This window comes from Homalodisca vitripennis, chromosome 1 (genome assembly GCF_021130785.1).
Source record: "Homalodisca vitripennis isolate AUS2020 chromosome 1, UT_GWSS_2.1, whole genome shotgun sequence".
Classification (NCBI taxonomy): domain Eukaryota; kingdom Metazoa; phylum Arthropoda; class Insecta; order Hemiptera; family Cicadellidae; genus Homalodisca; species Homalodisca vitripennis.
This window is the reverse complement of record NC_060207.1, coordinates 58561476-58578194: the sequence shown is the minus strand read 5'-3', so window position 1 is coordinate 58578194 and position 16719 is coordinate 58561476. Positions and strand designations below refer to the sequence as shown.

General features: G+C 33.4%; 1 protein-coding gene across 2 annotated transcripts in view; it reads left to right on the top strand.

The window, feature by feature from the left end:
• LOC124362304 (neural proliferation differentiation and control protein 1) overlaps window positions 1–12141 on the top strand; it is a 42054-nt gene extending 29913 nt beyond the window's left edge. For both annotated transcript variants that reach the window (XM_046816695.1, XM_046816684.1), the window contains 2 exons: window positions 8707–8812; window positions 11312–12141. In XM_046816695.1, the coding sequence (XP_046672651.1) occupies window positions 8707–8812; window positions 11312–11419 (214 nt within the window). In that variant the 3' untranslated portion in view covers window positions 11420–12141. The remainder of the gene's footprint in view (window positions 1–8706; window positions 8813–11311) is intronic.
• Window positions 12142–16719: the final 4578 nt, after the last annotated feature.

The following is a 16719-nucleotide window of genomic DNA, read 5'->3' as shown; positions in this document are numbered from 1 at the left end:
ATTTTAACGATCAATAAAAATAACATATCTGGTTTGAAAAAATATCAAACTTATTTAGTTGGCAGGAAAAATTGAACAAAATGTTCTAGGTGAACGGGTCTTTTGAAACACTCTGATCTGGATTACTTGTTCACTTGACTGACCCGTTCGAATTGAACGACACATCTCTAATGACCACTGCCACTGCACGGCTAACTTCAAAACAAAATGCAAGCTTCCTGGATACATCTATAGCTACATTAATCTGTTCAATTAATATTTTACACTTAGACTGCGACACTTGTATATGCCTACACACAAAAAATATAGTTATAGAACAGGTAAAGTAGGTGCAGTGTAAACAAAACTGTGAGAGCGAGACGATCCACACAGCTGATAAACAGATACAAGAAGGTGCTGGTCCCACTCCCCACCCCAACTCCCCGATGGAGGGGGCCCCACCTGCGCGGTACTGCTCAGAAATTTGCTTCTGCGCAGATTTCTTTAATAGCGATTGACCTATAGAAGCATTGTAACAAAGTGATTTTATGTGTAAAAGATGCCCAAGTGTTTGAGGCAAATCAAACCGCTGTACTACTGGGAATATCAGAGATGAATTCAAAGATTGCTCAAATGGACCTAACTATTTCTGAGTTATGACTGTTTTAAATATTTGACGCTATACTGTTCTTTACGATCATGTAAATAAAGAGATTTGTCTATTGTCTATTAAAACTTTAGCTTCAAGTGCCTGCTGCCAAAAAATAAATAACACTTTGAATATGCCCACCACGCATCAAACTACACTAGGAGTCAATCAAACTTGTAGTAAAAAACTAGAAAACATATTGACCACACCCTCGACAGAACAAAGTTCACCCCCGACCTCAGGAACCAGTCAAACCTGCAACCAAAAACTGATTCTATTTGCAAGGACAACAAAGGCAGAGTCCTCTATTGCCTTACCCATGACAGATTTAAGTGTAACTACGCCAGGAGTCAGCCAAACCTGCAGAAAAAAACTGAAGAATTCTCCAACTATGACAGATGTAAGCCTGACTGTAACACCAGGAGTCAGTCAAACCTGCAGAAAAAAACTGGAAAACATATTGACCACACCCTCAATAGAACGAAATTCATCCCTAACCTCAGGAGCCAGTCAAACCTGCAACCAAAAACTGATTTAATGTACAAGGACAACAGAGGCAGAGTCCTCTATTCCCCTACCCACGACAGATGCAAGCCTACCCATAACGCCAGGAGTCAGTCAAACCTGCAGAAAAAAACTGAAACATATGCGGACTACACCACTGAAAAAACAAAACCCTTCATCAACAACAGGAATGAGCAAAAAATGGATTAAGAAGACAAACAAGTTTAGTGTCTCCCTCCAAATGGCAAAAACCACTGAAAAAGCTAACATCCAGGAATTTCAATTACCTAAAAACCCAAACATTAATAAGTTTTTACACAATGAAACCTCCCAAACTTCAGTTCCCACAATCATACCGGAATTCCAGCCAGAACCTCATAAACATTTTCTAGTTCACACCTACCAGAAGAAGACCAAATTCAAAACCTTCAGCAGAGAAGACCATAAGCTGGGAGGCGTAGCTATCTATGCAAAAGATGCACTGACAGACCGGACCAAAGAAATCGATATATCCCAACTTTGTCAAGAGTTCTGCTGCGAAGCGGCTATGGTATCGGTAGAGTCAACTGGTGAAACTATCACATCCTGGGAGTATACCGATCACCTAGAGAAAATACAAGGGCTAGTTTAAATGTCCTGTCTAATATTCTTGACAACACAAAAGCACACAATAAACACCTAGTGCTGATTGGAGACATTAATATAGACAGGATGAAAAAACCATAGATAACACTATCTTGGAAACTGAACTGTCCACCCATAACATCAAAAGATTGCCCCTACTTGCCACCCGCATTACTCACGACACAGCCTCTTCGATTGATTGCATATGCACCAACATACCTGAGTACAACGTTGACACAGCCATTATACAAACAGGACTTTCTGATCATACTGCTCAGATATGCCAGATAAATAGATATGAAATAAACACTCTGCCACAGACTTCCTTTAAAAGGCATTTTAGTCAAACCAATTTAGACAATCTAAAATCCCTTCTACTGAACAAAAACTGGGACAACATCCATAATGCTCCTGACGCTGATACAGCCTACAATATATTTCTAGGAACCTTGAAGTTATCACTTGATATTGCTTGCCCCATGAAGAAAAGTAAAAGGAAATCAAAAAATAAAAGTTTGTGCTATCACAATGAGTCAAAACACCTCAAAGATACCTTTTTAAAATCACTGTATAAATACGAAATGTCAGGAAATATCCAAGATAAAGTAGTTATGGTGGAAAGGAAGAAAAAATATGACAATAAACTTAGAGCCCTAAGACAAAATGGAAACTCAAATTACATTGAGTCAGCCGCCAACAAAACCAAAGCCCTATGGACTGTTATTAACAATGAAAGAAAAGGACAACGAGAACTCCTACCTCAAAGCCGTATTATAATCAATGACAAAGTGGTGGATAATCCAATTGAAGTTGCAGAACATTTCAACACTTTCTTCACTCAAGTTGCTAAAGCAACACTGAAACTCAGCAACCACACAGTAGGAAATCATGACAACAATGCAAACAACCAGTCCATAACAGACAACTGCCAAACTGTTTTCAACTTAAGCCCGACAAGTGACAGAGAAGTAAGAGCGGTCATCAATTCCCTTAAATCTAAACCGTCAAGTGGAATGGATGAATACTCATCAAAAATTGTAAAGCATTGTGCTGAAGAGCTAATACCACCTTTGGTCAGCATAATAAACGCATCTTTCAGCCTTGGTCAATTTCCTGCTGCATTAAAGCAATCAAAAGTGTATCCAAAACATAAAAAAGGATCAACGACTGAAATAAAAAATTACCGTCCATTTCACTTGTTTCAACCTTTTCTAAAATAATTGAAAAAGTAGTTCTCAATAGACTTATGACCCACCTGGAGCAGTTAAACATAGTCACTAGTTGTCAACATGGATTTCTGAAAGGTAAATCAACCACACCAGCCATCATCAACCTAATTGAATACATCATTGACCAAATAGATAAAGAACAATACATCTCTGCTCTGCTTCTTGACTACAGCAAAGCATTTGACTGTCTAGGACATGATCTCATATCAAAAAAACTTAAATCTCTAGGCATTACTGGTATAGCTAACAGTTGGTTTATGAATTATCTCTCAGGGCGAATACAGGTAGTTGAAGTACAGAGCACTACACATGGCCTTAAAAACACCTTTCAATCAAACCCACAACCAGTCACACGCGGAGTGCCACAAGGATCAGTTCTAGGCCCAATCATCTTTGTTTTATTTGTCAATGACTTCCCAGCATGCATCCAAGACCACAACACCACCTGTGTTATGTATGCTGACGACACAACACTCCTAATCAGTGATGCTACAGCAGAAGAAGTGCATACAACTGCCTGCAACTCCCTGCGCAAAGCACTGACATACTGCAGCACTCCTAATCAGTGATGCTACAGCAGAAGGAGTGCATACAACTGCCTGCAACTCCCTGCGCAAAGCACTGACATACTGCAGAAAAAATGATTTGGCTGTAAACCCATCAAAAACAATACAGATTAATTTTAGTAAAAGAAAAGACTACATTCCAAAAATACCTAACGTAGAAATTGAAAACCACGTTAAATTTCTAGGAGTCATCCTGGATAGAAGTCTAAACTGGACAGAGCATGTGGATGGCATGTGCAAAAAAATCAGCACAGGTATATATGCTGTGCGGCGCATAAAATGGACTGGAAATTTAGAAACAGCAAAAACAGCTTACTATTCACTAGTAGAAACGCACATGAGGTATGGGCTCGCTGTATGGGGTGGGTCCTCTGCTGGGAACCTCAACTGGGTGCTCATCCTACAAAAAAAAGCCATCAGAATCCTCGCTGACCTTGAACCTCAACAAAGCTGCAGGCAAGCCTTCCAAGCCCTTGACATAAAGACTATCACTGCTCTGTACATTCAAGAAGTTATTCTACATGCTCATAGTCTGAGTCTTCAAACAGGGAAAGACTTCCACTCGTACAATACTCGTCATGCAACTAACTACGTTCAGTTATACCTGTGGTGGTTGATCTATTTTACCAAAGCCATGCTGTGACTCTGTGAGTAAGTTATTCTGCTCCCAGTGATCCATAAGCTGTTTCATAAACACCCTTTCAATTACTTTAGAAAAAGTTGGTATTAGTGATACGGGCCGGTAGTTGCTTGCCTCCATGTGGCGTCCGCTCATCTATAATTGTGGGTATATTTTTGTGACTTTTAAACATGTTTGAAAAAGGCAAGCTGTTAGAGATTGTTGATTATACTAACAACAGTGGTTGTTAGCTCATCATGGCAATGTTTGATTTGTACCGTAAATATCTTGTCCACTCCTGAAGACATTTTTTACTTTAAAGTAAGAATTATATTTTTTATTTCTTTCTCATTTATGCAAGACAACTGGGCAATTTTATGTGGATTGTTTGATTCTTCACCGTTTATTGTCAATTTTAGCTGTTTTATAGTTTCGCTGTTTTTTCTTTCTTTATTAATTACTTGCCAGATTGCTTTTAATTTATGATCACCTTTCTTAATGTGCTCTGTTGATGTTTGACGTCAAAGCAATTTGAGTCTGGATGAAAAAGCTCATGTAGTTCTGCCTATTAGTGATGCCACACAAGTTGCAGGCTCACACTGGAGTTTATTATTTTATGTTAAATATAACAAAACATCTACTACCTTGATTTTGTTAATCGGTATAATATTGATTCTGCTAAACTACTACTTGACAGGATATTAAAATATCTGCGCCTCTTTGAAAGAACAAACTTAAAAATTCTTGACTGCCCACAGCAAAAAAACAGCATTGATTGTGGTGTGTACTTGTTGTTGATGGTCGATTGGTTCTTAAAAGGACTACACGATGGAGCGAGTTTAGATGAAAACTACTTTGATCAATTAAAAATTAAGAAAAATGATGTTGTCCTTAAAAAGGCTCTGCCTGCATATGTAAGCTATCAAAGCTCTAATGTTGAAAACATCATGATGAACAGTTGAAAACCCTGTTGAAAACAACTGTTCAGAGTTGCCAGTCAATTTGAATGCAACACAGAAAGTTTGAATTCATAATAATTTTGCAATTAAACATTTTTTCGAAATGCAAAAGCAAAAATATGAAAGCCTGCTAAGAAAAATAAAACAAGAATATATAACATTAAAATTTTGAATTAAAAAAATTTTAATGCTGATAAATGGAAAAATCATAAAAAGTGATTTAGGAAGAAATTTAAAAAATTTTGTTATGAAATTATATTAATTTGGTAACTTATCCCAATTTTATTGCCAATCAGTTTAATGAAGATTTTGAATGCATCCCTGAACAATTGGCTATTAATTTTAGTAATCCGAGTTACTCTTTCAAGGGTCAAAGAATTGAAAGCAGCATGTTTCTTTACCCAACATCTGAAAAAGAGATTCTTAAAATAATAAGACTTGAATAATAGTTTTACAGGTGGTTGGGGCTGCATAAGTACTAATTTATTAAAGAATATTTCAAATGCTATAGCAGGATCTCTGTCATTAATTAATACAAGTTTTGAATCAGGGATTTTTCCAAATAGTCTTAAAATTTCTAAAACTGCCTATTTTTTTTAATAAGGGAAACTACTCAGAAATTATTAACTATAGACCAGTTCTTCTTGTTATTTCTAAAGTTTTTGAGAAAGCTATTTGTAATAGTTTAACTGATTTTTTAGAAGCTAAGAGCATACTTTTTGTTAATCAACATGGATTCACGAGGGGGAAATCTACTTTGTCAGCCGTAATCAAATTTCTTAATGAAATAATAAAAGGAATAATAAATGGTGATTATATTTGTGGTGTGTTTCTGGATTTAAAAAAAGCTTTTAATTTAAATGTTTTGCTTGATAAATTAGAAAACTATGGAATAAGAGGAACACCTCATGATTTACTGAAATCTTAATTAGTTTGCCGAAAATAGTTTCTTAGTATAAAAAATGATCAGGCTGAAGTCGCATCTAAAAGAGCAGACATTAAGTGACAGACAAGTGGAGTGTGCCCCAGGGTTCCGTTCTTGGTCCAATGCTTTTTTTTTAATATATATTAATGACAATGGAAATGTAAGTAATCCTAACAAGATAATTTTATATGCAGATGACACATGTATACTATAAAAACACAACACTTTGGAGGATTTAGAAATCATAGGATATACACTATTTATTAATATAGTGCAATACTTAAATGAAAACTTTTTAACAGTAAATGCAAATACATAAACAGCTGTAAATTTTACTCCAAATAAAAAAATCTTCCTTTGAAGTTCAAATAACAGTTGACAGTTTAATGATACCACCATATGATTCTGCAAAATTTCTAGGATTGATTATCAACAAAGATTTAAATTCAAATACCATAATACTCTTTATTTAAAGTTATCTAAAGCAACATTTATGATAAGAAAACTGTCTGAATTCTGCAATGAAAAGGCTCTTAAAATGGTATATATGCATGTTTTTACTCTCAATTGCTTTATGGTATTTACATATGAGGAAATACATTTAAAAAGAACATTAATAAAATGTTGTTAATAAAAAAAATCAATCCCATATGTGTTCCTTGAACATGAAATGCCTCAAAAAATAAAATTTCATAATTAATGGAGTGCTTGTTTATAAATTAAGTCCCTTGTTTAGTTGTGTATAAACTTTTGCTTTATTTGGCTACACCAAACAACTTAACATTTCAAAACACCCACCAGTATAACACAAGGAGTACAAACAATATTGTAACAAAAAAACTAACTTCCAAACAATATTCATTAGCAACATTATCTCTTGGATCAAAATTATAGAATGCACTGCCAAATAGTTTAAGATCACTGCCATTTGGTATATTTAAAAAATTTGGCTTTTTCCTTTTAGAACACCCGTTTTATGAACTGAATTTTTGTGATTACTGATAAATTAAACAATTTTTGTTAATCTTAGGAAATTCTTTCATCGTGTTGTTTTAATTAATTAGTTTTAATTAATTTTTTATTTATTTAATCCATTGCTTCTTTTAGAAGTTTAGACAAACTGGAGGATTGCATTGCTCTTAAAATTGAATTTTACATTGATGTGTTTTCAATGTGACAATGTATGACAAATTGTCACATAATCATTACCAGTAATAATTGAGTATCATTGAGTTTATGGTCCTAGTTCTTGGCCATTGCCATGTCTGCCTTGTCTTTGTCACTACCTGATGTCTAATATATGTCTAAGCATTTCATATACTCCTCTTTTAGCCTCTACCACTTAGTTTCCTTGCTCTTTTAGGCCTTTTTTTCATTGAACAAACAGCAATCAGTCATTGTATCAATAAAAAAGTTGTATGCAGATTCGTTATAGTAGCAGCATACAAGACACTCTTTTTATAGTACTGAGGAGTTTAATTTCATAATACGGTTTAGTGATGGTTTAAAATGAAAGCAGTGAATCAAGTGGCTTCTAATGTAATGAATGTTTAATTTATGGTTGAATGTTTAATACATGGAATTTGGTTATAATAAATATTTAAATTTTGGTTCCAACTCGCATGGCTATTAAGCTGTATAATAAATTCATAAATCTGTTAAAAATATATCTTATGCAACATTATTAATGCAACCAGAGGGTTCTTCTCAGATAGGGACTTATTATTATAGATTACAGTAAAATTTTAACTGATATCTTACAAACTTTACGACTTCAAAAGATACCATGTAAAAAGATTTTTAGCCCAATTAATAATTATATATTGTAATTATTTATTTATTGATTGTTTTTAGTTTTTATTTATGTATTGTTATTTACAGTGAAACCTGTCATATCCAGCCCTTACAAATTATATAAAGTTTTGTAGCTGTAATCTTTGCGAGCAAGGAATGAGACACGGGTAAGCTCAATTATTTCTCCAACTCATCAGCCGACAGGGTGGGTGCGACAAACTCAGTGGTTTTGTGTCAGCTTTCAAATGTGCTTTGAGTTGTGTTTGTAGTGATGAGACAGTCACTTTTTACTTTTTCAGTAAGTTAAGATCTGAATTTTAAATATATTAGTGAATGTTTTATCTTTTCTCAAATAAACTTATCCTTATATACACATGTAACTACAAAAATTAGATATAGGTATCTAAAGTATTAGTTTGGTTTTAATGTTTCAATTAGAATAAAAATGTAGTATGGTAAAATTTTAGAAAATGAAACAGTTTTAACCCTTTATTGAACGCTTTCATAACTGTATAGTTCAACTTCAAAAGTAAAAAGCAACATCAGTAGTGCATTTACTATAAATAACTTATGGTCTTTATACCACAATTCCATATGTTTCACATTAAGCGGGATATGACAGGTTTCTGTGTTTAGATTTTTGTTACCATGTGACAAAGTTTTAAGCATTAGTGATCATATATAGTTTTAGAGTAAGTTGTCTTATGTACATGACATGAGGTACCTGTTTTATGCTAATATATTTCAATTAATGTAATGCACCAATAAAGGCCTTGAATTTCATATAAAATGCTAGATTTAAAGACATGCTTAGAATTGATTTATGATCCATGTAAACTTTAAAAATTGTACTGTTAGCAATCGAGCCAACAATGAGCGGAGGGGGTCCATATCGGAAGGGGATAGTGATGAGGAGAATGAAGAAGGAGATTACACAGTGTACGAGTGTCCAGGGTTGGCTGCGGTAAGTTATAGCAAATATATTTTGTTTAAATAGATAAAGGAAAAGTTATCAATCTTTCTCATTTTGCTCGGTGACATGGAGAAGTCAGTTACCCTTTTGGGACTGTTGTTTCTTGACTTTGGCCAAGAACATGTACTGCATTGCTAGCAAACTAATCTTTTGATTATTACCTCACGAAATATCGTTGTTATCTGTTTCTGCATCGGTTTAACTTCTCAGCTGAGGAGTTTGTGTCGAAGTTGCAAATTTCAGCTACTCTCATATCTCAGGTTAGGGTGTAAGTGGTAAGAAAATATTTATGACCAGTTCACCTTTTTATTTTGAACAGTATAATTTATACCAGTTGTCATTAGGTATCCTTACTTGGTTTCAAGCTATATACAAGCATCTGTGAGGTCAATGGTGGCCAATGTGACATCTACATATTCCGTCTTATCTCACTCAATCCTCTGTTGATTCCAACAGGGATGTCATCAGGCATTGTAACCTTAATTGCAAGATGTCGTTTAACATTTCTGACATCATTTTGGGCATGAAGAGAAGTAGGTTTCTCTTATATCGATGTCTCTCACCACCGTTCAACCTTAGGTTCATTTTTCTCCTAAATATGAATGGTCTTCAGAAATTGTTCTGGCCAGTAATGATAATTAAGAAATTATCAACTCCTGTTCCCCGCTACTATTTTTGCACTAGATCCAAAACATTGGAATATCCATTAAAGGTGTTATTGCACACCCTAACATGGAAGATAAGATATCTTCGAGCATCCCTAAGGTCCGGTATAGATAATCCATGTTTAAAATACATCCCATGTTGTTCCATTTGTCTAGAACAACGGGGCATCCAAGAGAGGTGTGATTGGAGAATTCTTACTTGATATACATTTGAACTAATGTACTAACAAGGTAGGAGTACGCCATACCGTGTGTCACGTAACAGGCTTCACTGAGGTTAGATGTAAAATTTCATATCTATAGCTCAATTTATTCACGAGATGTCCTGTAAACAAATAGACAGGCAGACTTTCATACAAAAAAGATATTTTTATATTCCCAGACAAAAGAGAAACTGTGTCTCCCTACTGAGTGATAGCCTTGGACATGTACTGTTATACAATTCTTTCTTGTTTTTGTAGAAATTAAGTTTCATGTAAAACTTATATAGATGAAATCGTTCTCCAGATATCTTGCCACATATTACATTCTTATTTTTGTTCAATAAGTTAGGTCTCACAGCAGTGTAACAAACGTTTTGGTGAGCTAGGGAGGGTACTTAAACACATGAGTGCATTAAAATAAATCTTGACAGTGACTTTTAACATTGACTCTACTCTATTATTTTTATTTTACTTTATGAATAAAAGTCTACACAAAGTCACATGTTAAAATCTCATTTGATTGTACTCAGTGTATTTACAAATTTATGTATTCTGCTGTATTTTTGTTCCCATTATGGATATTTGTAAGACCACTGTAAAAATATTCACTATTGTTCAGTCAAATTCCGTAGAGTGAAATACACTGTCATCGAATTGAGTGTTGTTTATCCTGAAATGAAGCTTCATGCAAAGTTTCATGTCTATAGGTCAGTTTGTTTACAAGATATCATGCAGATAGACAGAAATACAATTTTTCCAGTGCTGTGAGTGGCGGGCTTTGTTAATGCTCAGCCAATTAATATACATAAATGAGGACTCCATTAGAATGGTGGGTAAAGATAAAAATTTATTTTTCTAACTTGTTGTTTGTGAGTGAATAATTTTACATTTTTGCACCCTGAAAACTATCAAATAACTGCCATTTGTGTTATGATTGTACAAAGTTAGTATTTCTCCCATTAAATATTTAATTTCATCAGTACATTGAAGATGATGTACAACTTTAACTGTGGTTGTGTTTAAAATTTTATCAAGCTTCTCCAACTTTTAAGATTTTTATTGTAAGCTATTTTTGCAAGTAAAAGACTGAGCACCTTAATTCCAAGTAATTTCCACATTAATGATGATTGTGTAAAGAGCAGTTTTTAAATCTGTGTTCTCCTCCCACTTATTCATATGACAGCTAAGCATAATTCTGATACTTTTTCAATCTCTACTGACCAACCATTTCATTAAAGTGGTTCCCAGTTACCCACAATACAGAATTGTATAAGAGATGAATTCATATTAATGTGAATAGTGTTCTGGCTCTTATGTAAATGCCTTGCAACTCTTTATATCATATATGTCAATGATTGTATCCTTTTACTGTTACTATATACATTTTTTGTATGGTTTGTAAATATATTTTTGATGGTTCAAAACAACAAACTGTTCAGTTGGTAAGTATTACGTTTCTTCATCCAACACATAGTAATTATACGGTTAATAAATTAATTGTAATTTTGCCATCTATTCCCATCCTGTATAGGAATCAACAAATTATAAGATATTATAATGACTTATTTGGCACTGTCTTAAATTTATAAAATCTATTTAAATAACATGAATGAATGTTCCAGACTGGAGAGCTGGAGGTGAAGAACCCACTGTTCCAGGACGATCCCACCCCTGCTGCTGGGAACCACACTATCCCGGAACCCCCCGTCCCTACAGACAAGAAACAATAGAATGTTCCCTCCCCCGTACTGAGAATCTCACCCCAATGTGCAGTCTCCCGTGCCGAAGTCCCATTTACATTAAGTTTAAACGATTGGCTAGTTACTAGATATTTTATTTAATAGTATATAGTGCTGTGGTATATATATATTATATATATGTGAAATATCAAAAGTATTTATCTAGGGAGAGCAGGCTTCTTCTCCTTTGTTGAAAATTCATAGTTTAATAACGTGCAATTTGATTTAATATTAAGGTGACATAATATATTTTTATACAGATTGATCTTCCAGCAATCTTTTCACGAGAATTTGTAATCTACTTCTTCCACCTTTTTGAAATTTATTTCTCTCGTCATGTTTTTGGTTCATTAATGTTACGGTTGTATTGAGAGGGTATTTTACTAATTAAATAGTGGGAAACGTATCTAAATAATATCAATATATTAATGTAACACTTTTAATAGCACAGTAAGAACATTTTTCATCCTATTTGTATTACAATGTAATGGAAAGTTATGGAGTTTATGTGTAAAAATGTTTTTAATAAAAAGCAACACATTTTTATCACAGAGTTGGACATTGTTTAACAAACATTGTAACCTTATGAACGTAACACAGTTTTAATAGCTTTATATAACCTATTATTGTGTTGCAACATTGTTAATATTTTTATTTAATTTAATATCACATGTACTCGTCCACTAATGGAAATAAATTCCTGTACATCGAAATTTTCTTTTCTTTGTCACTCATTATTTATACAATAGGCAAAAAGCTTGTTTGTAAATTAATATTTTTCAGATGAAAGTACCATTTTAAGTTCTGGTAAACTAGAACATAAAAGGTATACTGGGAAATGCTTAGCACAGTTTGACTGGCTTTGACTTACCAGATTTTTTAACTAAGGACTGGGTTTTGATGTTACTTGATACAAAAAACGAAGAAATCTGAACATAATTTTCAATGGTTTAATTATTGGAATAAGCACAAATTGATGCATCTATTATTTCAGCCTTTCTTGGCCCTTTGGTAGCATGTAATGTAGTTCAAAATTTTAAGTTTACTTAAACTGTTGTAACTTTTTCTATTAAGTAGCTCTTTATTAATATATTTGGAATTTATTATAATAATTTTGAAACTTCAATGTAAAATTTAACAATAATTTATAATAAAATAAACCAACATTGATTTTGTAACAAAATTTAAAAAAAAATTATTTTGAAGCAAAATGCAGTTTAAAGTTAAACCATTTATTCTATACATAAACATTTTTTTACATAGACACTATTTATTTTTGTTATCACGTCACAACAAAATTACAGTAACATTTGGTAACCATCAGAGGCGTAACCAGTGGCGCACCCAAAAATCATCTCTGGGGGGTGTCCGAAACACTAGGGAATCGGAGTTATGAAAAACTCTTCATATTATCAGAGGGGTCTATGGGCCTTCCCCTGGGAAATTTTTAAAATATTAGGTCCTAAAATCATTATTTTATAGTACTTTTGATCTCATAAAAGGAGGAAAAAGATCAGGTCAGAGTGTATAAAGTTTACAGTATAATCCCTCTACTACCAATCACCAGGAAGCTTATACAGGAATATTTTCTGCAATGAATACAGTCTATATGAAGTTTATTTAACTTAAACAAAATCTAAACATAACATTTGCAAAATATTGATCAAAATAGTTAATTTTTAAAGACCAAAGGTAAGTTTTGATGTCTTCTTTCAAATAAATATGTATAGAAATCCGAGTTTAAAAGTTGACAACAAACTATCTAATAAAACTATATTCTATACATCAGACTGTTTACTAATAATAACTTTCAGTTTTTACATCTATAACAAAGAAAAATACTGGTATTGGTGCTTATCAACCAAACTGAAATTTGAAAATTCAACACAGAAACTTGTGATCCAATTAAGAACAAATGTTTATATAATATAGGTACAAGTGTAATGTTATTGAATATATTATTTTAGAATAGTGTGAAACAAAATTACCCTCTTAACTTTTATTCTTGAGCAGGTGGTCCATAAAATTCGGCATTGGTCACATTATGGAGCTCTTAGTCATTACCTTTGATTATTTTTTAACACAAACTAAACTGAGTAAGTTTTGTTAATTTACCGTAACTGGCAACTGCTCGTTTTAACATGCAAATTCCCAGACTGCCCAGGGTGGTGTTGCCTCGTGGTGACAATGAATGACAACAAACTAACACAGTGCATAACTGATCAGAGTTTGGCAACTCATTCACTACTGTGACAACTGATCACTTCAGGCAAAAGATACTTTGTACCGGGTACTCATCTGTCCCAAGAGTACAAGTTACCGCAGACCGAAAGTACCCGTTACAGATACTTTTTCATAAAAGATAAAGATACAGATACTTTACACAGTTACCGTCGTTCCTGGTACAAAGTACTCAGACTCTTTAGCAGTAAGAGTAATTGGAACTTGTACCAGTACCATTTTAGAAGTGCGGTAATGTGTATTTTATGAATTAAAATAGTTATAAAGTCTGAAACACATCTTTCAGCCAAATAAACAACTACTTTCACTTGTGACAAACCAGTTGTACCTTCAGCACCAGTCCACATACAGCAAGGCAGGCCCAGATAGAGTGGAAGGGGTACTCTGATAATATCTCAGGAGGTCGAACACCTTTTTCCAGATCTACTCAAAAACATAATTATTTTACTTGGATATGAAGCAGATTTGTGTTATATTACATATGTTAAGCCTGATATGAATCACTGATTTTCCCTACGAATCAAGTTATTTACTCCAATGGCCATGTAAAACCCCTCATCAGAGACTTAGGCACACTAACTAACATTCTACATCTTCTCTCTTTCTTAGCTATATAGTAATAGTAACTTTTAATCTTTTGCACAACAATGATACAAACTTTTAATTTTTTTAATTTATCCAATACATTACAACATTCACTTGTCATCTCAAATATATTTTTTTTTAATGTGCTCAATTATATTTGTTATGAGATCTAATAATAATAATTTTTATATGGATATCAAGTGATTATGATGAGTAGTATTCTATGTGTGAGTGAGGCATATACCAATACAAAATTACTCTACAGACAAAATGTAATTTTTGTTGCTATTGTATTCTGCAGGTAGTACTGATAGGGTTAAAAGATCTCTTCTGCTTTGTTCATTTTGAAAACTCACCAAGAAATTTAAATATTATTAAAATAAGTTCTGTTTCAGCTTTAAATTCTTGTTCATATCCAAACTGACTCGATTTAAAGTAAGAGGCAATCATCAAGGATACTAATAATTGTAATTATTACTTTAGATTTAGTCTTCCAACAAAACAGACTAAATTCAGACAAAATAAGCTCATTGAGATAATGCTATTTATTGGAGCAGATTCCAATCTGTTTCTAAGAAGAGTTGAAGATTTAAGTTTTATAATGAAAAATGCCAATGTCTTTACCCTAAATGTTTAAAATTTCACTATATACAGAGAAGTGTATGTCTAATTGTTGCATTCATTAGCTCATATCTCAGGAGCAGCTCAAGTCACTGGAGCATTCTACATCACTGGAGTAGCTTGGATTACTGGAAAGTTTCAATCGGATCACTGGGGCAGTTCAAGTCACTGGAGCATTCTATATCACTGGAGTAGCTTGGATTACTGGAAAGTTTCAATCGGATCACTGGGGCAGTTCAAGTCACTGGAGCATTCTATATCACTGGAGTAGCTTGGATTACTGGGAAGTTTGGATCAGATCACTGGTCAACTCAAGTGACTGGAGCATTCTACATCACTGGAGTAGCTTGGATTACTGGGAAGTTTGGATCAGATCACTGGTCAACTCAAGTGACTGGAGCATTCTACATCACTGGAGTAGCTTGGATTACTGGGAAGTTTGGATCAGATCACTGGTCAACTCAAGTGACTGGAGCATTCTACATCACTGGAGTAGCTTAGATTACTGGGAAGTTTGGATCAGATCACTGGTCAACTCAAGTGACTGGAGCATTCTACATCACTGGAGTAGCTTGGATTACTGGGAAGCTCGGATCACTGGGGCAGCTCAGATCATAGAGTTTGAATTTGAATGTATTTATTGTTTACAAAATATTACAACATTAGAGTCTCACCAAGTCAAAATGACATTGGTGAGGGCACAACAAGAAACAACTTGGATCAGGCTGTTTATTTATCAAGAGTAGTTTTAAGACAAAGACCAAATTGCAGCCATTAGAACCAGTGTTTATAGAACAAAACTGGTATATGTCCAGCTATATGTATTCAGACTCTGGTAGGTGGAGTTTTGGGGCAGTCCTGTATTAAAGCTAAATCAACATGAACAAACAAGTGTTATAACATGTTAAGTCATAAGGAATCATAGTAAAATTGATATTTGAAATTTCTTATATAATATATTAAAAATAATATAATTTCAAGTGTAATATATGTATAAATTGCAAATAGTTTACAACAAATAAATTTAAACTATACCTCTTCCAGTTTTTAAAGTGTTTTAGTGTCAGTAATGTGTTCCATTTAAATTTATTATTAAATCCCATTTTCATTGAATGTTAAACATTAATGCTTTAATGATTTTCTCAATATGGTTACTACAATTTTCTAATTTACTTAGAACTGTTTAATTAGCAAGTTTCTTTCAATAAAATAAATAGTTTCATGGTCATATTTGTATTGCTGAAATTGGTGGTTTTTGACAAAAATCCATTATATAGTATAGATAAAAAATGTTTTTATGGATCAAAGTATTTTTTTGCAGATAAACAGTTAAGTACTATTTAACTTAAGTATACTCATGCGACTTCCAATTAAAATACATTCTATACAGGTAAATAATGTAACTATGTGATATTTGCAATACCATTAAAACCAAAGAAAGATATTAGACAGGAGTGTCTTTGAAACTCTATTTACAGCAGAATTTGGTGCTCAGATTTGGGAACACCATGTTGGGACAAAGCACCACTACTGATTTCTTTTGACAAGTCAGTGTATGAAACTCACTAAGACATCTAGTTTTAGGTTATCTTTGAATAAAACACTATAGCTCACTCATGAAAAAGTAATACACTCAATAAATGGTTATCAAAAATTATAAAGAAAAAATGGCACATGACCAGAATAAACCTGTAGTGTACTGAATAAATAATACTATTAACAAAGTGATCCAAAAAAATTATGAAACCTTCTGTAACTTCCTGCTACCTACAATACAACCCATTACAAATTACTAAATTCAGACTGATTCAGAACAAAAGAGATTCTTGTTTGAGTTGGTATAG